General features: G+C 39.7%; 1 protein-coding gene across 2 annotated transcripts in view; it reads right to left on the reverse strand.

Annotated features, from left to right (window-relative positions):
- LOC124555244 (tolloid-like protein 1) overlaps positions 1-25299 on the reverse strand; it is a 584842-nt gene that overhangs the window by 154969 nt on the left and 404574 nt on the right. For both annotated transcript variants that reach the window (XM_047129105.1, XM_047129104.1), the window contains exons 7-9: positions 10248-10475; positions 7323-7445; positions 2999-3150 (exon numbers count right to left, since the gene is read on the reverse strand). In XM_047129105.1, coding sequence (XP_046985061.1) covers positions 2999-3150; positions 7323-7445; positions 10248-10475 — 503 coding nt within the window. The remainder of the gene's footprint in view (positions 1-2998; positions 3151-7322; positions 7446-10247; positions 10476-25299) is intronic.

The raw sequence follows: 25299 nt of genomic DNA on the forward strand, positions 1-25299 counted from the left end.
AATGCTATAGTCTCTTTTCTCTGTGAGGTTTTGGATGGATTAAATAAAAGACTGCGAATGTTAGGTGTTTTCTTTGATTTAACGAAGGCTTTTGACTGTGTTGACCACAAAATATTACTGCAGAAGTTGGAACATTATGGAGTAAGGGGAGTAGCTTACAATTGGTTCGCCTCTTACTTTAAGAACAGAAAGCAGAAGGTAATTCTCTGCAATATTGAGAGTGGTAATGGTGTTCAGTCCCAATGGGGCACTGTTAAATGGGGCGTTCCCCAAGGATCGGTGCTGGGGCCACTGCTGTTTCTTATTTATATAAATGATATGCCTTCTAGTATTACAGGTGGTTCAAAAATATTTCTGTTTGCTGATGACACCAGCTTGGTAGTGAAGGATCTTGTGTGTAATACTGAAACATTATCAAATAATGTAGTTCATGAAATAAGTTCGTGGCTTGTGGAAAATAATTTGATGCTAAATCACAGTAAGACTCAGTTTTTACAGTTTCTAACTCACAATTCAACAAGAACTGATATTTTAATCAGACAGAATGGGCATGTTATAAGCGAGACGGAACAGTTCAAGTTCCTAGGCGTACTGATAGATAGTAAGCTGTTGTGGAAAGCCCATGTTCAGGATCTTGTTCAGAAACTAAATGCCACTTTATTTACCATTAGAACAGTATCTGAAATAAGTGACGTTTCAACACGAAAAGTAGTCTACTTTGCATATTTTCAGACGCTTATGTCATATGGTATTATTTTTTGGGGTAATTCTTCTGATTCAAAAAGGGTATTTTTGGCTCAAAAACGGGCTGTTCGAGCTATGTGTGATGTAAGTTCGAAAACCTCTTGTCGACCCCTATTCAATAGTCTGGGAATTTTGACATTGCCCTCACAGTATATATTTTCTTTAATGTCATTTGTTGTTAGCAATATTAGCTTATTCCCAAGAGTTAGCAGCTTTCACTCAGTTAATACTAGGCAGAAATCAAATCTGCATGTGGAATGCACTTCCTTGACTCTTGTGCAGAAAGGAGCGCAGTATTCTGCTGCATCCATTTTCAATAAGCTACCACAAGAACTCAAAAATCTTAGCAGTAGCCCAAATGCTTTTAAGTCTAAACTGAAGAGTTTCCTCATGGCTCACTCCTCCTACTCTGTTGTGGAGCTCCTGGAAGAGCTAAAAAATTAAGCAAATTCCAGTGTTACATTCTTGATTTTCTTTATTTAAAATAACGACGTGTCACCTGAATATGTTTCTTATATTTCATTTTATCTGTTTCTACAATCTACAACTGAATATGTTTCTTATATTTCATTTTATCTGTTTCTACAATCGTGTTGTAATTTCATGTATTGACTCGTTCCATGACCATGGAGACTTCTCCTTAATGTGGTCCCACGGAACAATAAATAAACAAATTATAAGTGTATTCTTCAGTGAAATCTATAATTTTAACAGAACAATATACTGAGATGGCAAGAGTCATGGGATACCCCCTAATATTGTGTCATACATTCTTTACATTCTTTTGTCAGGTGTAGTGCAGCAGCTCCACATAGAATGGACTCAACAAGTCATTGGAAGATCCCTGCAGAAATGTTTAGCCGAGTTGCCTCTGTAGCTGTCCATAAAATGGTAACATTCTTGCCAATGCAGAATTTTGTGCATGAATTGATCTCTTGATTGTGTCCCATAAATGTTCAATGGGATTCATGTCTGGCAATCTTGGTGACCAAATTGTTTGCTTGAACTCACCAGAATATTCGTCAAACCAAACAACTGTGACCCGGTAACATGGCGTATCATTATTTGGGAACATGAAGTACTTGAATGGCTGCAAATGGTCTCCAAGTTGCCAGACATAACCCTTTCCCTTCAATGATTGGTTCAGTCAGACCAGAGGACACAGTCCATTCCACTAAACACAGGCCACACCAGTACAGAGCCACTACCAGCTTCCACAGTGCCTTGCTGACAACCTTGGCCCATGGCTTCATGGGGTCTGCACACCACTTGAACCCTACCATCAGCTCTTACCAACTGAATTTAGGACTCATCTGATCACACCATAGTTTTCCAGCCATATAGGGTCCAACCGCATGATCATGAGGTCAGGAGAAGTGGTGCAGCAATATTGTGGTGTTAGTAAAGACACTCACATCAGTTGTCTTTACTTCATTAACAGCAAATTTTTCCACACTGTCCAAATGGATACGTTTGTCATACATCCCACATTGATTTCTGCAGCTGTTTCATGCAGTGTTGATTGTCTGTTAGCACTGACAACTCTACACACATGCCACTGCTTTCGATCAATAAGTGAAGGCCATTGGTCACTGACGTTAGGTGTTCTCGGCACACTCTTGACACTGTGGATCTCAGAATATTGCATTTCTTAATGATTTCCGAAATGGAATCTCCCATGTGTCTAGCTCCAACTACCATTCCGCATTCAACATCTGTCAATTACTGCCATGCAGCCATAATCACATCAGAAACTCTTTCACATGAATCACCTGAGTACAAATCCAATCTGGTGCCCTTTTGCACCTTGTATATGAGATGTTACCACTATATGTATATGTGGCTACCACTGCCCCATGACTTTATCACCACAATGTAATCTCATTTATTAAATACTAATGTTGCTATGTGCTGAAACTATGACAGGTTTAATCTTATTAGACATTCTTAGTGCTTGTGCTTATGTAAAACAACTCACTTATGTGTTCCGCCAGACATTCTCCAAAAACACTAACAATTTCAACAAAAAAATATCTCTTGCAGGCTACATTTTTGTGTGGATTTTAGATTAATCAATGTCATTAAGTTTTAATGACATTAAAAGATGTAGAAATACTTTATCAACATAATATTTCTCTAATATTACAGAATTTTTGGAGGCATTTTCTAAATTCTGAATGACATTGTATCATTTTGACCTGGTATTCGGCATTAGAAATTAATATCAAACTTGTAGAACTACACTGTACCTCACCTCAAAAGACTGGAACTTGAGTGCCACCTGATAATCTTGTTGAGCAGTAATTCTCCATACACATTCTTTATTAGGTTGATAATCTTCTGGATAGTTAGGAGATTCTAAATGGCCACCTGTCCCCCTGATTTCAATTTGTCCCCCGCATACAGCTGGAAACAGAGTAAGACAGAGGTCAGAGTGAAAGAAGAACAGTTTATATAAAAGTGTATGTAGTCAGTAGGCAGCAGAAAAGGAAAATGCACTTGTGGTCTATAAAGAAGCACTTAAATCTTTGTTCATTGAATGATTAGTAAAACCAGTTTGTTCAAGCACCATCTGGATAAAACTGATTTATCCATTTATTTGTCATCAACAAGCAGAGAGATCATACAACAAACGTTTATAATTTGAAAAAATTGCCTAGACATACCATCAAATATTGTTTGAATGAAACATAGAAATAAGGATCAAATGTTAGAAAAGGCACTTTATATGTCTATGAGATGAATCTGAAGCCTTTAGACCTGCACTCAGCAAATCACTGAGAATTAGAAGACAGAGGCCCTTCCTGGTTGCCACAATATTTACATCCAGTAAAGATGACAACTTAATGGACACATAAATACTGGACAGTAAATGTGAAGCATTATGGCTCAGCTTTCAAACTTGTATTATTATTCTTCTTCAGAGCATACAGTTATAGTACATTGACATCAAACTACCCAGTCTGCTACCTTCTACATAAGCCACAGACTTTATAGAGGGAGCATTTCTTTAAGATGGAATGGGTAAGTTTAATGTGGATAGTGTAAGGGATGTGGAGGGTTCAGGGTCTGAGAGAAAGAGAAACAAGAAAAAAGGACAAGAATTCAGTGGTAGAGACAACACACTCATGTCAGGGAAACTGATTGCACTATAGTATAAAATGTTTTGGGTGAACATATAGTGTTAAATCTACATAAAATTCTGCAGTTTTCTTAATACCCACATCAAATACAACTGGCAGGCAAAGAAGCAACAGAATTTCACAGATTAAATGTCATAGTGTTGCCATTCCTACTACTGATTATATCTTTGCTGACAATGCTAGGTTATCTGTAACATCATTGTTCTGATCATAATGACAGTACACAGGGAGCTACAAGCATTTAAGATGTGAATCATCTCAGTAATAGATGATCTAACATCTGTGTTCAGATCAAACGGCTTCATGAACACATGAAAACAAGTCAGCACTGTATGGAAAATGCAGACAGATGTCTGATAAATGAAAAAAAAGATCAGTACACCATGACTCTCTGTTCTGTGGAACAACATTGATTACATTTGGATTGATATTAAACAGGCTATACAGTAGAAGCAATTTTTTCAGTCATTTAAAAAATCAGAGTGATGCTGAAATCTATGTATCAGATGCTTTCCATATTTATTTATACTTTAATTTTTAGCATCATTCATGGTGCTTACTCGTCATTGCTGTTCCAGGTACTTTGGTCTAACAGTACAAGGCAGGACAACCATTACAAAAGAGCAATACCAGCCAGTTTTCCAACTGCTTTCATTACATGAGTGGACAACATGGAATTGTATTATCAAGAACAGCAGTGGACTATGTAGTTTTGGTATACAGAGGGTGTAAACAGTGCAGATATTCACAGGCATTTGATGGCAGTTTGTGGAGAGTGTGCATCATCGTGAAAAGTGCTTTTGCAAAATGACAATACTCATGCCCACATGAGTTGGAAAACCATGGCTTTCATTGCTGAAATGGGGTTCCAAGTACTACCAAATTCACTGTATTCTCCTGAATTGGCCTCCTTAACTTCTGTAGGCTCCCCTTCAACCACTTTTCTAGAGTCTGTTGCACCTACTGCTGGACAGCTCCTTGCAGTTCCTATAAACCTGCAAAATAATGTCCTCACAGACATTTCTTCACAGCACCAGAAGGGAGAAGGATGGCAACCATGTTTCCCCACTCATACGGGGATGAGTGTTGTCATATTGTAAGAGCACTTTTCATGATAGTGCACACTTTCCACACACTGCCACCAATTGCCTTCCAATATCCACTGTGTTTACACCCTCCTTCCACAAAAACCATATTATACAGCACTATCCTTGATGATCACACTCCATGTTGTCTGCTCACATAGTGGTAGCAGTTGTGAAATTGTACTGTACTATGCAGGGATTACATTTCTAGTGATTGTCCTGCCACCTACATTTAGAACAAAGTGCTACATATTTGGACCTGTAATGATTGGTTGAATGGCACACCCTGATGGGGAAAAAATAAATTTTAAACCAATATCAATGTGGAAAGCCTATTTTAGAATAGTTATTGATTCAGAGTCTCACATATTTATAATACAGGGTATGGTATTTGCGCCTGACAAAGTTGTTAGCAGAGGTCAGTCTGGGAGGGGGCAGAGGGGGACTCTAGCTGGCCACCCAGATCCCCTGATCTGTCAGTGTGTGATTACTTTGTGTGAGGAGCCCTTGAGTTTAAAATGCATCAAAATAACCCTCATAGTCTTCAAGAACTGCAGCAAAGCATTTTGAATGAGATGGCAGCAATTCCAGCCATTCCTGCTTTGATCTCCCTTCAGCAACTTGTTGACTGGGGCCCAAAGGTGCCAAGATATGAATTGTGGCCACTTTTGATGTCTGATATAGTCAGGTTATTACTGTATTTACTTTCCTCCACTGTGTTTCTGTGCACCCTGGAACTCTGTTCTCCAGGTCACTTTTATTTGGCCCACCTCATACTATGTGTTAAAGTAATAAAGTTACCAGAATGAGATTTTCACTCTGCAGCAGAGTGAGCGCTGATATGAAACTTTCTGGCAGATTAAAACTGTGTGCCCGACCGAGACTCGAACTCGGGACCTTTGCCTTTCGTGGGCTAGTGCTCTACCATCTGAGCTACCAAAGCACAACTAACGCCCGGTCCCCACAGCTTTACTTCTGCCAGTATCTCGTCTCCTACCTTCCAAATCTTACAGAAGCTCTCCTGCGAACCTTGCAGTTTGGAAGGTAGGAGACGAGATACTGGCAGAAGTAAAGCTGTGGGGACCGGGCATGAGTCGTGCTTCGGTAGCTCAGATGGTAGAGCACTTGCCCGCGAAAGGCAAAGGTCCCGAGTTCGAGTCTCGGTCAGGCACACAGTTTTAATCTGCCAGGAAGTTTCATATCAGCACACACTTCACTGCAGGGTGAAAATCTCATTCTGGAAACATCCCCCAGGCTGTGGCTAAGCCATGTCTCTGCAGTATCCTTTCTTTCAGGAGCGCTAGTTCTGCAAGGTTCGCAGGAGAGCTTCTGTAAAGTTTGGAAGGTAGGAGATGAGATACTGGCAGAAGTAAAGCTGTGGGGACCAGGCGTGAGTTGTGCTTTGGTAGCTCAGATGGTAGAGCACTTGCCCGCGAAAGGCAAAGGTCCCGAGTTCGAGTCTCGGTCGGGCACACAGTTTTAATCTGCCAGGATGTTTAATGAAGTTACACTGGACAGATTCTTCCAACTATTTCTCGGTGGAGCAGCAAATGCCAGTAGCACATCAAGTACATAACTCTGAAAAAATCAGCTATGGCAAAACACAGCACTATGAATTAACTGAAGATCTTGCTTGATCAAATGTAGAGGCTAGCATCAACTTCAAATAACTGGGACAAAGTAATCAAAGAGGCCATGAAAATCAGAATGTGCACCAACAACATTACCAAAGATACAAGCTGCTCTTTTAGCAATGTGTTGAAGTGGACACTGAATAGCCGGAGACTATAGAGGTGTACATTCCATGCTGCACATCATGATCAGAACAACAATGCTGCAAATAATGCATGCAATCTCCTGTAGCAGTGGATACTTCATTTTTTCATTTGCAACATCTGGTCACCTCTTTGCCAGTCACTGGCTTCCCTGGTGGATATTGTTAGAAGCTCAGAATTTCATACACATTTAACATTCCAAGTTCACTGCAGATATTTGATATACAACAAACTGATGGTGGTAAACTTTGTAGTTATAATTGCATACTGCTTTGAATATGGTTTCTGGTGACATTTTTTAGAAATCTTCAGAAATGGGAAATAAGATAAGGTACACTAAAAGTTGCATGTTGCTTAAAAATGTAGTTTTTATGCAGTTTAATAATACTGATATAATAACCATATGTACAAGTGAGTCTTGAGCAATTAAAACTGTATGAAAAAGCTGGCTCCAAATAGAGATATCAGTTTGTCATAAAATGTCAGTATGCTCTCCAAAGGTGAGCAGATGTATAGTTTTAGATGACACATACAATATATGTGATAGTTACATCATACTTCAATGCAGCACCAACCTTCATACTTAGCTTGAAAACCTTTGTGGCGGCCTTGTGGGTTTGATGATACATAAGTTATTAGCATTCTGCTTCCTGTTGAAAGTATTGCATTTGTGGGTGGATTGTCTGGACAGTATCTTCCTGCAATAGAAATTTCTTTAGAAACAGTTGGTTCTTTTAATGTGAGCAAAAAGAATAATCATAAGGAACCAATGTTAATACTTCAGTTTTATAAATGCTTGACATTCTATCATGCACAGAAACCCAAAACTACTATATTTTCCCCTCACTTATACTGGTGACTGGATTCATTAAAAAAACGAGCATCTTCAGATCATGGTGCTTAGAGAGCAACTAGGTATTTGCAGATGATTTGTAGAGATGAGCCACACATGCAGTGTTCTCCAATCACTATGATCTGCATATATTCATTACTTTAATAAAAGTGGTGATCAGAGTCAAAAAACAGACTCATTAAACTGTAATAACAGGCCTTGCAGAATATTTCAATTTTATTTATTTGCAACTAGAAATTTAGTAAAAGCAGATTGTCCACTGCTCACTGTACTTCCACTACTGTTAAAGGGATGTGAGTAACATGAATTGTTGAAAAACTTATCTACTTCATAACCTAGTTACTACAAAGTTGAATTAATGATTCTTTCTTAGCTGATAATTTATTTCTTACTTCACCATTTTGTGTAGGAATACACATATCATTATATACAGGTAAGGTACATACAAATAACCTATTCCAAACCACACTAGATAATCCTGAATCTATTTCCATATTCCTTCTACAAATTACAGGGTGATTATCATTAAACTTTCAGTATTTAAGCCAATGTAGATGCAAAACTATTAATTGTATGGGTACAAAACTTTATTGGAATGATGTTCAGACTGTGTGTTGCAGGATGCGTGTTGTTAGTAGTGTTGGTGTCATGACTTGTGATTCAATGCTGGTGTTGGTTTGGCAACTTAGAGTTGAAATGGAAGCATCAATATGCACTACAGTTGGAGGAATTCAGTGTGGATCTGGAAAAGGTGAGCAGGGCTCTACTTATAAAGCTGGTTCATGAAAACAATGGCAATAGTGCTGCTGCTCTTCGTGAGTATCAGTGCATTAATGTGATATGGATTTGGAAGTTTGAATTAATTGGAAATTTGGAAATTTCTCCTGGGAGAGTTCAATGGCTAGTTAAAGAAGATACTGTTGCCATGGTTGAAAGTGCCAGACACGATGTACAATCATCAAGCAGTGCTCCAGAGTCATAACACCTAAACATTCAACCTGAGATGTTCAGGCAGCAGTACAGCTATCTCTAGTGCAGTTCCAGGATATCATGGTTACAGGCGGTCATCACATTGAGTAAACTTTGTAACCTGGGATGTAAATTTGGTATGCAATTAATACATGTTACCTTCTCATTTGGAAATTAAAATGTGTTTCTTTCAATGGTTTATTTGTTATTTCTCTTCCACATGTCTTTAAAAATGTTTCCACGAAATTTCATTGTCCTAAAATCACTCATTTTTAATGTGGCTTCTCAAGTAGCAAAACTTTAAATTACAACTACCCTATAAATTATTTCATTTTGAACTAATTTGTGTATATGATTGGAGTGACTAAAGTAGTGAGTGCTGGTGTAATAGGTATATGTGGTGATCAGCGAGCTGTCCAACATGATTTTACTCATTGTTGTCATGGGTGATAGATACTACAAATGCAATTTACAAGAACTGGTAATTATCATTGTTTTGGTCAATGGGGAGGGAGGGCAGTGAAACTGGGGAAACTGCAGGAACATACAAACAGTAAAATTTCTAAACTGTTTGCTTGCTTCTATGTTCACGTATATTACAAGAGGACTAATGTCACTATTACAAATAGATTTTGTGAGAACTGTGCAGTCCATCAAACCCCTGTGATGAATGTTTACTGCAATGGTGCTTGAAGGCAAATTTACATTATCAGTGAGAGACATTATTGGCCAAATATGGTGGCTTGTATCATTGGGTATAGCCCAAATACTAGAAGATATTTCCTAATAGTCCTGACTAACATTATAGGAACAAAACTGGTCTTGATTTATGCTGCAGTAACTATTCAATCAGCAAAGATTTCTTATCTGTTGCAGCAGGCCACATATGTTAATGTCATTTGGAGACAGTAAGCTGATCTTTGGATCATTGGCCCCATTACTAATACATAGCAGATGCCCAGTAGGGTGGAAAATCCTTGGAAGGACTGTGACACCTCTCAGAGACTCATAACTCAGCATCACTAAACTTCTGTTAAATTCTTTCATTATATTCACTGGCACCATTCCAGCATGTCTTTAATCTGGTATGATGCCTAAAATAACAGACTAGTCTTTCAACAAGTCAAATACAGATGTTAAAATTTCAGCATGTCCACACTCAGTATGTCATCCATACTTTATCTTCAGCACAGAACTTTCACCATAGCCTTTATTGCTCTATGACAGTGTTCCTTGCAAATATAGTGAGTCTAAGTCATGCCTTCAGAGGTTTTTGTGTTTAATTTTGCACTGCTGCATGAGAGTGAATGACACTTTTATCTAAAAACAAAAATGATGCAAAGTGATCTACTTTGGCAAATAAGGTACTGAGTAACTTAAAGTAGCACATTATGTAAAATGTTTACAGATAGCAGTAGCTGGTAAAAATTAAATATTATAAGAATAATTTTCAGAAGTTCCAGAAGTACAGCATGTAACCATAATGTCCATAAAATTAAGGAGATTCTCATTAAACATATAAACATGTACTGAAAATAGTATATAAAGAGCAATAAATGACGAATTACAATATTTTCATTTCTTCTTTAGCAAAATATGTAAAACATTGATGCCAGTATTTTAGACAGTCTAAATAATCTAAACCAACATAATAATGAAGACAATAAAACTTGTTTACCTATAAGAGGTGATTTTTGCCAATAACCATCTCTTATCTCTATGTAATCAGAACAGCAATTTTCATTGGGATACATGTCTATACTTGTAATGTTAAGAATGATTCGTTCACCATGTGTTGCTGTTATTCTCCACTCACAATGTTCTGGTGTTACAGAAGCTGCTGCAGTTGGATGGAAACCTGGAGTTGAAAATGTAGCTGAATTTTCTTGATAAGTTCTACCACAACCTATAACACAAATTTAGTAAATCAACATTTTTATATTTATAAATTTGAAAATTTTGGAATAATTATTGTGAGTTAAGATTGGTATACAATGTCAGATGCATAGAGTCTAGCACACACCAACATTATGTAGATAGTGATATATACAGGTAAGTTTTGCAACATTGGTCCATTTACTTAATATTTCTTTTGAAAAATATTTTCAACTGCAGTTGAAACAACTTTACACTTTGCTAAACCACTCTTCAAATATATTTTCTTTGTGAGAACCTCTGCACCTGGGTACATTATCTTTCCATGTCTGTAGAAGATCTATCTCCAAAGGAAATGGCCACCTTTTCAGTTCAGTAATCACATGTGAAAATAAGATGCTGTCACAGAGAGCAAGACAAGAACTACTTAAGGATTATAAAGTATTCTGCAGCCAAACAGTCAGTAATAATAAAATAACAATAATAATAATAACAATACTTTACTCAACATAGAATGATTCACTGCATATGTACAAAAACAGCAATTGTTACAATTCTTTATACATAACATGATAATATATTCTTCTCAATTTGTCACTGATTCACAAATGATAAAATTACAAATACATGGTTTCCTGAATACTGTTAATATATTTATTTCTAAGCACTTCTTACTCTTCATACATTATGTGATCAAAAGTACCCGGACACCCCAAAAAACATACATTTTTCATATTAGGTGCATTGTGCTGCCACTTACTTCCAGGTACTCCATATCAGAAACCTCAGTAGTCATTAGGCATCATGAGAAAGCAGAATGGGGCACTTCGCAGAACCCACGGACTTCAAACGTGATCAGGTGATTGGGTGTCACTTGTGTCATATGTCTGTTTGTGAGATTTCCACACTCCTAAACATCCCTATGTCCACTGTTTCCAATGTGACAGTGAAGTGGAAACGTGAAGGGACATGTACATCACAAAAGTGTACAGGCTGACCTCGTCTATTGACTGACAGAGACTGCTGACAGTTGAAAAGGGTCATAATGTGTAATAGGCAGACATTTACTCAGACCACTACACACTAATTCCAAACTGCATCAGGATCCACTGCAAGTACTATGACAGTTAGGAGGGAAGTGAGAAAACTTGAATTTCATCATTGAGCGGCTGCTCATAAGCCCACACATCACACTGGTAAATGCCTCACTTGGTGTAAGGAGCATAAACATTGGGCAATTGAACAGTGGAGAAACATTGTGTGGAGTGACAAATCATGGTACACAATGTGGCGATCTGATGGCAGGTTGTGGGTATCGAGAATGCCTGGTTAACGTCATCTGCCAGTGTGTGTAGTGCCAACAGTAAAATTTGGAGGCGGTGGTGCTATGGAATGGTCATGTGTTTCATGGAGGGGACTTGCACCCCTTGCTGTTTTGCATGGCTTTATCACAGCACTGGCCTGCATTTATGTTTTAAGCACCTTATTGCTTCCCACTGTTGAAGAGCAATTTGTGGATGGCAATTGCATCTTTCAACTCGATTGAGCACATGTTCATAATGCACGGCCTGTGGCGGAATAGTTACATGACAGTAACATCCCTGTAGTGGACTGGTCTGCACAGTTCCAACCCGAATCCTATAGAACACCTTAGGGATGTTTTGGAATGCCGATTTCATGCCAGGCCTCACAGACTGACTTCAGTACCTCTCCTCAGTACACTACTTCGTGAAGAATCAGCTGCCATTCCCCAAGAAAACTTCCAGCACCTCAGCATCTAGTTGAACATATACCTGCGAGAGTGGAAGTTGTCATCAAGGCTAAGGATGGGCCAACATCATATTGAATTCTAGCATTACTGATGGAGGGTGCCATGAACTTGTTAGTCATTTTCAGCCAGGTGTTCAAATAATTTTGATGACATAATGTATATGCATATTCTTATGTGTAAAGAGTGTTTTGTAGCAGAAAGCAGGAATTTCTTAGCCTGAAACTTAAGCTTTGTTGGGAGAAAAGCCATAACCACATTGGGCAGTGCGTTGTTTAATTTTAATCCTGCATATTTTGGACCTTTTTCATAGAGTGCTGTTCTGTGTCTGGTGACATAAAATGTTTCTTTATATTTGGTATTGTACAGAAAAGGCATCCAGCCACCCCTAAAACTAACATCGCCAAATCTGTTGTAGCCATGCCGACCCTGTGATCGGTGCAGAACTATGGCGAACGTGAAAGAAATTCTTTTAACAAGCAATATGGCTTTGACATTGTACATGTTTACTATGGTTAGCACACCAGTTTTTGGAAACAAGCCATGGCTTAATTCCTTATATTTAGTTGCACAGATGATTCTTATAGCACTTTTTTAAAGTAGCAGTAACTTATTTAGATTTGCTCTGGTTGTTGCTCTGTACTTCAAGTGTGATGAAAATAAAGTATGGTATGCAGTGTTTGGCACAAGAGTGTCTTTGCAGAACTTGGTAATCATATTGATTGAAATTATAGTCTTAGATAACTTACACACTAGTGAGTCAACATGTGTGTCCCATCTTTTTTACCAATTTATTGGCTATGGCTAGTTTAATTTGTTAAACTCCATGAGACACGTCACAGTCATGCTTACATTTAGCTGACTTTTGTTAAAGTATTGATCAATTTCATATGTCAAATATTTAAAGTGGTTCTCGAATTCATTACCTGGACTATTTTTAGTATATCTGGAAGTTACAATATCTTACTCTATTAAATTATTTACTGCTACAGACAGAGGTACAGAGACACTTTGTCTACACACCTTTAATACATTAATACTGAGGTCATCATACCCTGAAGAACTGGAGGATTTTAAAAAGCTAATGATGCTCATTATTCCTTTGGAATTTGTGGGTGCTAGATATATGCTATGCTCAAATGGATTCCCTTTAAAATTATGCTGCAGCTCTTTATTTTTGTTATAGAAGGCTCCCCCTACTGAAGAAAAGTATTCATTGAATATATCTGTCATCTCAATTTGCTCTTTTATGAATATCTCATTGTAGGTAATAATAAAGTCCACACAGGATTTGTCTCTGCACATTCTAAATCTGTTTATCACTGCAGTAACATGATGTGAAGGCAGAATATTGTTTGCTGTGTAGTTGCTCCTGGTCTCTATTAATTAATCTTTATAGAGTTCTTGATAACTTTTGAATGCTTCTTTTTGCTTGAGATATTCTCTGTCTCATTGAACATTGCAGTAGACATGTGCTGCATTATATTTGTTATAGAAAACATTTTCTTTATCTCTAAGCCTTCTGCTCAGGTTAGAAGAAATAAAGTCTGCTGAAAATTTTATAATTCTCAAAAAAAAAAAAAAAAAAAAAAAAAAAAAAAAAAGAGGAGGAAAAGATGAAAAGGGAAAAGGCCAGGTTTTGAATGTATTGGAGGAAGTGGAAATCTTTAGATACAAAAAAGATAGTATACGGTCATTTGAACTTAAAGCATTATAACTATTTTGATTGCTCACATGGTTAAATATATTGTAATGGAGGTACATTGCAGCATAGTGCCAACATTATAGTTATTGTTTGCCAGGGTTGTCAACATTTCCTGGTTGCCAGTGAAGGCAAGGCCTACTTTTGCAGCCGCATGGGATTAGCAGAGCAGTCTAAGGCGCTGCAGTCCTGGAGTGTGCGGTTGGTCCCAGCGAAGGTTCGAGTCCTCCCTCAGGCATCGGTGTGTGTGTAGTCCTTAGGATAATTTATGCTATATAGTGTGTAAGCATAGGGACTGATGTCCTTAGAAGTTAAGTCCCATAAGATTTCACACACATTTGAACTTTTTTTTTTGCCTACTTTTGCAAGCTACACATCTCGTCTGGTTTGAGACAGGGAAGAAGCCAGTGTGCTTAGTTCATTCTACTTTGTACAATGGCCCTGCAGTATTTCATATTTCCATGACTGACTATGTAATGAGCTACATCTTCAAGATAGGTTTTAGAAAAAAGAAGTTCAAATGTGTGCGAAATCTTATGGGACTTAACTGCTAAGGTCATCAGTCCCTAAGCTTACACACTATTTAACCTACATTATCCTAAGGACAAACACACAGACCCGTGCCAGAGAGAGGACTCAAACCTCCACCACGACCTAGGTTTTAGCCTTCAGCTACTGTTTCTTGTTCTTACACAGGGTGGTTATTCTTACTGTGCAGCTACTCACGGAGGTCCCGTGTGGGCTGTAGTTATTGTATGGCAGTGAAACTTGGTAGATATGCTAACCTACTTATTTTGGAAAAAATTAGTTCAAAATATGGCCACCAGGTGTAAATCTTGCATTCTGCAGAATCCCATTGACATTTCCAGTGCTCATATTGAAGAACTTGTGTAAGCTCTGGTTAATAGTAAAATCAACATTATGCCTCTCTCACTTGTTTGGACTTTTCTGCTCATGTCCCATTCCTAATTAATTACATATGGAAACATTTCTATACATCTTTCTTGCATTCCCAGTGCTAAATTTGCCCCTAGTGGCCAAAATTGGAGTAAAGTTTATAATCATAATTAAGGTTGCACCTGAAGATGTGGCTATAAGCCATGAAACTGGTAGTGTGGTCATTTAAAACCAAGTTTTACGAGCTGTAAAGAGGGTTTTCATTCATTATAACCTTCAGAAGCTGCATATACATTTCAAATAAATTAGTTTGTGATGTCTTAAAAAGCTTTCTTTTGGTTTTTTGTTGGAAAACTCTTTCTCAGTATACTTTTGGCCACAGGAAACTGTTACATGCAGCCACCAACATAATGTAAGTACAGGGTGGGGCAAACACAAGTGGCCTGGAGAACAGAGTTCCAGGTTACAAAGAAACACAGCAGAGGAAAGGAAATATAGTACTAACCTGACTATTGCAGATGTTGATGGCACTTTTGGGCCCTGGTGTGTGGGAATGTTTCAGAATGTTTTTTGATTTGCTCAAAACAGATCCTGCCTGACACCATTCTCAGACTAAGCATTGTATGGCACTCTTTACTGTCACTTTGGCACCATTATACTCTTCAGCAAACAAATGATTCCACTGTTTCCACGACTTTGTTGTCACATAACTTTCCACAATAAATACCCACTGATCCACTGTGAACACCACCATTCCCATTGCACTGCTCCACTCACACTAACTTAGCCCACACTATGCTCCGAGCTGGCGTGGATCATGTGGTAGGCATACACATGGTGTGCACATCATGGGGTATAGTTATATGCATACATGCAAGTCCAATCGTATCCACTCATCTGGGTCACTTTCGTTTGCCTCACCCTGTACAGGTAGACATCCACTCACAATGCAGTTCATTAGAGCACACTGTGTCAACGGTCCTGAAAGTGACAATATCGCTTGTGTGCCTTGTTCAGACTGTCAGTTTGCCTCAGAGGATGATTTCAAGCTTAGGCCATGCATGGACTATCTCTTCATGGCAAAACTGATGAGTACAGTGTATTTAAATGTAATTAATTTCATTGTTTTAATTAAAATAATGCTGAATCCAATCTACTGACAGAACTGCAGCCACAAGCAGTGAATCTTGGCCCGTAGTGTAAATAGTGACACGAATTTGCTGCCAGTCTTATGCAACCCACAAGGTGAGACTTGCAGAGCTCGCCACTGTGGAGAGACTTTGCAGGTGCACTGTGCTAGTACTGATAGTAGTAGTAGCTGTAGTAGTAACTGACATTGTAAAATGAATGAACAGAGTAGCACTAGCTTTTTACATTATGAAATAACTTCAGTGCAAGAATTTATAAACAGAAACATGTTGTAAACAATGGATAAAGTGAATGAGTTTGTACTGCTTTTAACAGACTGGACTTGTATTCTGGAAGATGGATGGTCTAATTCCCATACAGATATCCTGATTAAGGCGGCGTTTTGTTTCTCTAAATTCCTTCATGCACACGACAGGGTATTTCCTACTAAGAGTCCCCAATCATCTACTTGTACTACCTTAATAACTAGACCTATAAGTATGTAAATATTTGTGTATAAAAATTGTGATTTTTATTCTTAAACTATAATAACATAACATGCTAAATATTCTTCTATATGTGATCCACAGGTGAATAAAACTACTACTTGTAAACCCATCCATATTGTTTTCTGTAGATTGTCTCAGTGAGCATTAATCCTAACTGATTGTAAATGAAACTATAATTTGTGGGTATAAGTCACTATTTGATAATTATTTTGCACCACACTTTTGATGCAGTAGACACAATTTTGAAGAAGAATAGTCATGCCATAGTGAGATATTGAATACAACAGATATGGTATGAGCTCAGTTTGATGCCAAAGGCCTGCTTCATTGCCATATGCTTCTGGCATCAACTTTGTCACCATTCAATGATGAATGTGTAGATACAGCTATAGTAGTGCAGCAGCATGTGAGTTTGTGAAAGAGAATGTCTAAGCAGTGTTCCAAGTTTGACCACTTAACTCGAGAAGATGCCAACCTGGAGTCAGGTAAGCTCCACAGAACAGTTGTTTATTTTTCTCACCAAGAACTGGATGGCAGCTCTGTTGTAGCATAGAGTGCTCTATTTTTCTCCAGCCCTGTGATATCTGCCATATTGGTTGTTGCTGGTGGAACAGAGCAGTGCATCAGGTCTCTCTCTCTTGGCACAGCTGAGGATGGCAGAATAACTACTGGCAATATCCTAGCAAAAGCTAAGCCACTGAAATCCAATATTAGCTCGGAGGAATGATATGGCTTACCTTTATTACGTCAGAATGAGGAATTCATGATTTTTGCCAACCTATAAAGGAAATACCATTGTGGTTCTGAACACAGAAGACCACCACCTGAAGGTGCTGAATACTATCCACATCGGAAGCTTAGCTGCAATCCACACAGATCACTTTAAGAAAGAAAAGGAAGTTAATAAAGGAATCTGGTATGCGAGAAGAAGCTGTGAAGAAATTCATGCCATGTGCCGCCACACCTCCCAGGCTCTGTGGATTGCTGAAGATACTCTAGGAAGCTGTTCCTCTTTAGATTAGATTCAGTTTTCATTCCATAGACCCAAAAATGAAACGATTCTTGTGGGTGTGGAAGAAGTCAAAAGTATCACATAAAAAACACAAAACATTTGAATACAGTACTCACTACTCTGATCATTTGTCAGGAGATTGCCAAAATACATGAATACATTACAGCACACAAACAGCTAATATTTACAGAATTAATACACTATCAGAATGAAACATAGTTATGGCCTTTTAATAGATTTATCATACACAAAATACCTAATCTTGACTGTTGTGACCAAGTGCTGTCAATACTGAAATCTAACAAACATTTTTACTTTAGCTGGTCTAACAGGCCCTGAATATTGTAACAGTGACCTATAAAAATCAGGTTGTTAGCTTGCAGTCATACTTTGAGACTCTTGGGATAATACAAATAGACCAAAATGACATAATGATTTGTCTGGACCTTGGGTCACTTTTTATGAGGGTGAAGTATAAGTCACGCTGGATTTTTTGGCACAATAGCTTAACCTGGGTTTGTAAGGTGTTCCACCATGCGCTAATGACATTGTACTTCCTGTACTGCAATGGATATTACATGTTGACGTAACACAGCCATGGGATCCTCATTGTCTCCAGCTGATGTGAAATTCTTCATAGAGGATTTTGAGGAGCAAGCTCTGAATTCTACTAGGTTGCATCCATCTTGCTTCCTACGGTACGTTGACGACAGTATTCTAATATGGCCTCATGGTGAAAATGTTGGGGAGAGTGGGGCAATCTGAACCATGGGGCACAATGAATCAGGTAGCATAATTTCAGTATAAGGTGGTAAATTATTTTTTCCTCTGTGCATATATTGTCAGCACTGCTGTATCGACTGCCATTTGTTTTCTGCAGGATCTAGTTCCCGCCATTAGTGTTGTACTGGCGATATGTTAGTTTCGCGACAGTGAAGTAATTTTTGGAGACGTAGATAGACTGAATTTCGTTCAATCATTTGTCACCAACTTTTAGAGAAAGGTCATTGTAACAATATCAATAGTAAATACATATGTGTAGGTATTTAAGGCTTTGAATTTACAGACGTTCAACAGTCCTGTTTTATATTATCACGTTTGAAGATGGTTCGTTTGTACCGCAGGAAAACGGACAGAGGTAAAACTGACCACAATGTTATGCAAGAAGCTTTACAGGATGTTCTTAATAAGGGTATGGCAGTTCACCAAGCAGCTAAATCTCATTCAGTACCTTACCCTACTCTTCGATGATATGTTCAAAACATTAAATGTGGTTCCAGTGAAAGATTGACACCAAACTATGAAAATCGAAAGGTATTTTCTGTGGAGCAGGAGAAAGAATTAGTGGAGTATTTGTTGCATTCTTCTTAGATACTCTTTGGTGTTGACACTACAACATGCAGGCGCTTAGCAAGTGAACCGGCTGTGAAAAATTGTCCGAAACATCCTGAGAACTGGATGGAGGGAATGGCTGGTGTAAACTGGTTCCATGGGTTCATGAAACGAAATCCCAGTTTAAGTATCTGAACCCCAGAGGGCTGCAGCTTATCAAAAATGTTCAAATGCGTGTGAAATCTTATGGGACTTAACTGCTACGGTCATCAGCCCCTAAGCTTACACACTACTTAACCTAAATTATCCTAGGGACAAACACACACACCCATGCCCGAGGGAGGACTCGAACCTCCGCCGGGATCAGCCGCACAATCCATGACTGCAGCGCCCAAGACCGCTCGGCTACTCCCGCGCGGCTGCAGCTTATCCAGAGCAACATCCTTTAATCGGTATAGTTCCGAATTTCTTCAAAAACTTGAAAGACCTTTACCAGAGATACCCTACTTTCGCTGATGGTACAAGGGTTTTCAATCTGGATGAAGCAAGTACCGCAACTGTACCAGATAGGCTTCCAAAGATAGTGGCACAAAAGAGAAATAAACAGATTTTACAAGCAACTAGCGCAGAACGTGGTGTCGTAGTCACCACCTGTTGCATAATCAGTGCAGGTGGTACTTTCCTTTGCCCCTGGCAATGATATTTCCTCGAGTACATTTTAAACGACATATGATAAGTAATGCACCAACAGGCACCCTGGGGTTAGCAATAAAGAGTGGCTGGCTGAATAGCGAACTTTTTGTGGATGTCGTGAAACATTTCTTCCACAAATTCAGTAGTAGCAAAGACAATCCTGCGCTTCTAATTTCAGACAATCATGAAACTCATCTGTCAATTGAGGTAGTAGATGTAGCAAAAGCCAATAGGGTGCTTGCCGAGATTGTGGATTATCATACAGAGAAATCGCTAGTCGTGTTGGACGAAACCAAACAACTGTAATGCGGATATGTGACCGTTGGATGCAGGAGGGTACGACGGACCGACGTGGTCGATCGCATTCACCTCGGTGCACCACTGCACGTGCAGATAGGCAAATTGTGCGCATGGCAGTGACGGATCGCTCAGGGACATCCCGAACCATAGCACAGCACATTGCGTCTGTAACGCATCATCCAGTGTCTGCGCGTACCATTCGACGCTGTTTACAGCAGAGTGGTCTGTCCGCAAGATGTCCATTGTTTCGTCTACCATTGACGCAGAACCACAGACGTCTCCGTCGCCAATGGTGTGATGACAGACGGATGTGGACGGCAGAATGGAATGACGTTGTCTTTACTGACGAGGCACGTTTCTGTCTGCAGCACCACGATGGTCGGATTCGAGTGTGGAGACACCGTGGAGAGAGGATGCTGGACAGCTGCATTATGCACCGCCACACTGGTCTTGCACCGGATATTATGGTATGGGGCGGTATTGGATATTACTCTCGCACGCCTCTAGTACGCATTGCCGGTACTTTAAATAGCCGGCGCTACATATCCGAGGTGCTGGAGCCAGTTGTCCTTCCTTACCTTCAGCGCTCGGCCACAGCCATATTTCAACAGGATAATGCTCGACCACACGTGGCACGCATTCTCAAAAGCTTTTTCGTCAATAACCAGATTGAATTGCTTCCCTGGCCGGCTCGCTCTCCGGATCTTTCGCCGATAGAAAACATGTGGTCCACGGTTGCTCAACGAGTGACCCAGATTACATCCCCAGCTGCCACACCAGATGATCTTTGGCAACATGTGGAAGCTGCTTGGGATGCTGTACCTCAGGAACACATCCAACGTCTCTTTGACTCAATGCCGAGACGTGTGGCAGCGGTGATCTCCAACAATGGCGGCTACTCTGGCTACTGATTCTGGCAGGAACCACATGTCACAGTCGTCTGTAAACGTAATCATTTGATACTTGGTCAACATTTTATCTACAAAATAAATTTTGTTGTGCTACCTCTTGTCTTTCTTGGTGTTGCATTTACGGTGTCCAGCAGTGTATATTATACTAGAACTGACATGTGATTACATTTACAAGAAGTTTGGGTGCATAGATCCTGAGAAATCAGTACCCAGAACAACCACCTCCGGCCGTAAAAACGGCCTTGATACGCCTGGGTATTGAGTCAAACAGAGCTTGGATGGCATGTCCAGGTACAGCTGCCCATGCAGTTTCAACACGATACCACAGTTCATCAAGAGTAGTGACAGGCGTATTGTGACGAGCTAGTTACTCGGCCACCACTGACCAGACGTTTTCAATTGGTGAGAGATCTGGAGAATGTGCTGGCCAGGGCAGCAGTCGAACATTTTCTTTATGTAGGGATCGAATGAACGGTAGAGCCACTGGTCGTAACACATGTGAACGTCCACTGTTCAAAGTGCCGTCAGTGTGAACAAGAGGTGACCGAAACGTGTAACCAATGGCACCCCATACAATCACGCCAGGTGATACGCCAGTATGGTGATGATGAATACACTCTTCCAATGTGCGTTCACCGCGATGTCGCCAAACACGGATGCGACCCTCATGATGGTGTAAAGAGGACCTGGATTCATCCGAAGAAATGACGTTTAGCCATTCGTGCACCCAGGTTCGTCGTTGAGTACACAATCACAGGCGCTCCTGCCTATGATGCCGCGTCAAGGGTAACAGCAGCCATGGTCTCCGAGCTGATAGTCCACGCTGCTGCAAACGTCGTCGAACTGTTCGTGTAGATGGTTGTTGTCTTGCAAACGTCCCCATCTGTTGACACAGGGATCGAGACGTGGCTGCACGATCCGTTACAGCCATACGGATACGACGCCTGTCATCTCGACTGTTTGTGATACGAGGCCGTTGGGATCGAGCACGGCGTTCCGTATTACCCTCGTGAACCCACCGATTCCATATTCTGCTAACAGTCATTGGATCTCGACCAACGCGAGCAGCAATGTCGCGATACGATAAACCACAACAGCTATAGGCTACAATCTGACCTTTATCAAAGTCGGAAACGTGATGGCACGCATTTCTCCTCCCTGCACGAGACGTCACAACAACGTTTCACCAGGCAACGCCGGTCAACTGCTGTTTGTGTATGAGAAATCGGTTGGAAACTTCCCTCATGTCAGCACGTTGTAGGTGTCGCCACCGGCACCAACCCTGTGTGAATGCTCTGAAAAGCTAATCATTTGCATGGCACAGCATTTTCTTCCTGTCGGTTAAATTTCGCGTCTGTAGCACGTCATCTTCGTGGTGTAGCAATTTTAATGATCAGTAGTGTATCTTCCTCAGGTGAAGGATGAAGCTTTTGTTCCAGCTAGCAACATACTTTACATGCTCCCGTGACCTGCTACTGATGGTGTGACAAAGAGACAAAAATACTATTTCAAATTTGGAATCAGGTTCGAGTCCATGGATGTTCGGTAATTCCAAAATAAGTTACATGACAGTGTGCCAACAAATTTAATTATATAATTCACACATGGAATATATGTAAACATTATGTTTAAAGTACATTTACACTTACTTTGTATGCTAAATAGGTTCTTTCAATGAACGTGTTTAATGTGGTTCATTGTACCCCACATATAAGGCCATTTGATACTTGAATGATTAAACTGTAGCATCTGTAAATCCCAACTCTGTAATAAAATTATTGCATGAGTAACACGAAGAAATATTTTTTATGGTTCAATGTGCCCCACTCTCCCCTACTGCAGCAGTTTGTAAACCGCCTGAATGGTGTCCATTCCATTATTAAATTAACTGTCGAGATAGAGAGGAATAGCAAGCTTCTGTTCTTGGATTTTTTAGTTGAGTGGAAGACACATTCAGTGTACAGGAAATCTACGCACACTAACGAGTACTTCAACACCCTGTATACATGGAAACGATTCTGGGCACGTTAGCACATAGAGTCTGAATTTCAGCATTTGAAGAGCGTGTTCAGGGAAAATAGTTACAGCAAGAGAGAATAGAAAAAGTTTTCTGGTGCCACTGATGAAAGACGTCTCGTGAATCGGCAGAAGAGGCCAATCAGATTGCATTTCTCCCATACTGTGGAGCAGCAAATAGCAAGGTTGGTGATGTGTTTCCTATTCCCTGTGAATGTGACAGCATTTACATATGATGAACTATTCGCCATATTGCTGAGTGTTGTGCAGAGCACTGACGACCTACTAAACGAAGGGAACTTGATAAACCCGCCATGACTGAATGTTGCCTAGAAAACGGGGATAAAATATAATTTGAAGAGACGAAGCATTCTGTCATAAAAGAAGCGGCCGGAATTAGAATAAGCAGCAACAATTTTAACACAAGACCACAAGTACACTCTTAGCAGGGCATAGAGGCGGGCTCTGGACATTGAACAAAAGAAAAGACAGATGCTTGGTGCTTATAGGAGGGCGGCGGGAGCAGCAATTTCAAACGAGGCGCAGGTCTCTCTCGCCATCTGTCATTCACTGCAGCGGTGAACTAAGCTGTTATGAGCTGCCCAATTTGCCTACCAAGCTTGCGTTACTTCCGCCCTATCTGGGAGGTTAAAGATGATGGTACTGTAAATATACGAGCATAGCACAGTGCCAGCACCCGTAATCAGTGATTTTTAAATCCTGATGACGATGGCAGAGACAGTCATCGAAAGCTCAAATATTTTATTCGGAGTGACACGGCTTGTAAACCGAAAGTGTTTAATGAAACCTGCACAGACTCCTGACAATATTCAGCATATTCACAATCTGATTTTGTATGACAAACACATTAACGGTGAATAAACCGTCAACTCGTTTGGGAGTAGGAGTAGTGAGTATGTACAGAATATTGAGACACTTGAAGCTGAAAACTGTTCGAAATAGGTGGACTCCGAAAATTTTGACAGATGCTCGCAAAGAAACACGGAAGACAGTGTGCAGCAAACCATTGGAGCAGTACAAGAATATTGAAGGTGGCTCCTTTGGAAGAACTGTGAGTAGCCCCGGATCTATGGTATTTCCGAACTGGGACAAAAACTTGGTAGTGGCGCCCCCCCCCCTCTCTTCCTCCCACTCGAGCGTTTGAGGTAGGACGTAAAAAATTTAGAAAAAAAAGATTTTTCAAAAGTATGCTCATTTTGTAGCGCACATTTTCCTGAAGAGTTTGATATATAAAACATATATGTTCGAGGAAATGTAAGACATGTCATTTGGTCTTAAGTATGCCTCTTCACACAGCAGTCTTCTTTCGCACGTCGCTCTGTGGAATTAAAACGTGTGTATTTTGTAATGGAAGCCATCAAACCTATATTCAGGACAGTGGAAATTAAAATGTCCTGTGGTGCCTCTCCTACTTCCAGTTGGTCGTTTTGACATCCTAGCCACCTTAAAAAAAAACTCACAATTAATAGTGGGTGAGATTATTTGTGGCCGAGAGAATAAGTCTTCAGAAACTTTGCACACTTTATTTCCTGTTAACTAATAACTTTCTCTTTTGTGTGACATAAAATTAAATATAGGAAACACAAAACCAGTAAAGACAAGAGGCAAGCAAAACTGTACATGTATCTTCAATCCATAGGTCCCAGCATTTTTTCTCTCTAATTTTTCTATAGCTTTACGCGGCATGCTTTCCTTTCTGCGAAAGTATCTATTACCTCATCAAAGTTCGTCAAACTTTTTGCTATATGAAAAATCAAAAAGTCCTTGTCTAATAGTGAAAAAGCTGATACTACGAATAGCACCCAAGATTGGTGTGGTTTCTTGATTTGATTACATCTGTTTTGTCACTGGCTGCTTGATAAAACGAAATAGTCCTTTCTAATATTGCAGCAATTGTAACATGCGTCAGATAAACGAGACTGTTTTGGCACAGTTGGTCATTTTTATCTACCCCATTTACATAAATAACACGAAGATAATTCAAGAAGTACCAATATCAAATACCTATTAAGCCTACTACAAGCAAAAAGTTATACGTTAGGAAATAGTTTCACATTTCATTCAGATGCTCCATCTCAATCATGAGATGGAAAAGTAGTAGTAGTAGTAGTAGTAGTAGTAGTACATACGTTTTATATAATTTGGAATCGTCATATTCTTTCATATAAGTTGTTGCCCCCATTTCTTCTCCTTTCTCGTTCTCACAATCAATCTTGTTACCACTAATTCTGTAACTATTCCTGCCATTGCCAAAACTTATTCTCCGGTTAATTTCACTAACCCTGCCAGAATCACCGGTTTAGTTATCCCGCGTTTATTCTCCGGTTACGAGTTAATACATGTTCATACAATGCGTTTTCTGCACTATTCCGAGAACAGAACCTAAGCGGCTGCTAATGGGGGACTGTACAACTGGCTCTTAATAGTTAGTGTAGCGATCTGGCATAAATTTTCTGTCTAAATTTCTTTTTCTTGTATACACCGAGAAGACAATATGTAATTTTTCTTGCCTGTCACTCTGTTAGTCTTTTATTTCCGCTCTGGTAGTATGAATCTATGGATTTCG

This window comes from Schistocerca americana, chromosome X (genome assembly GCF_021461395.2).
Source record: "Schistocerca americana isolate TAMUIC-IGC-003095 chromosome X, iqSchAmer2.1, whole genome shotgun sequence".
NCBI classification, from domain to species: domain Eukaryota; kingdom Metazoa; phylum Arthropoda; class Insecta; order Orthoptera; family Acrididae; genus Schistocerca; species Schistocerca americana.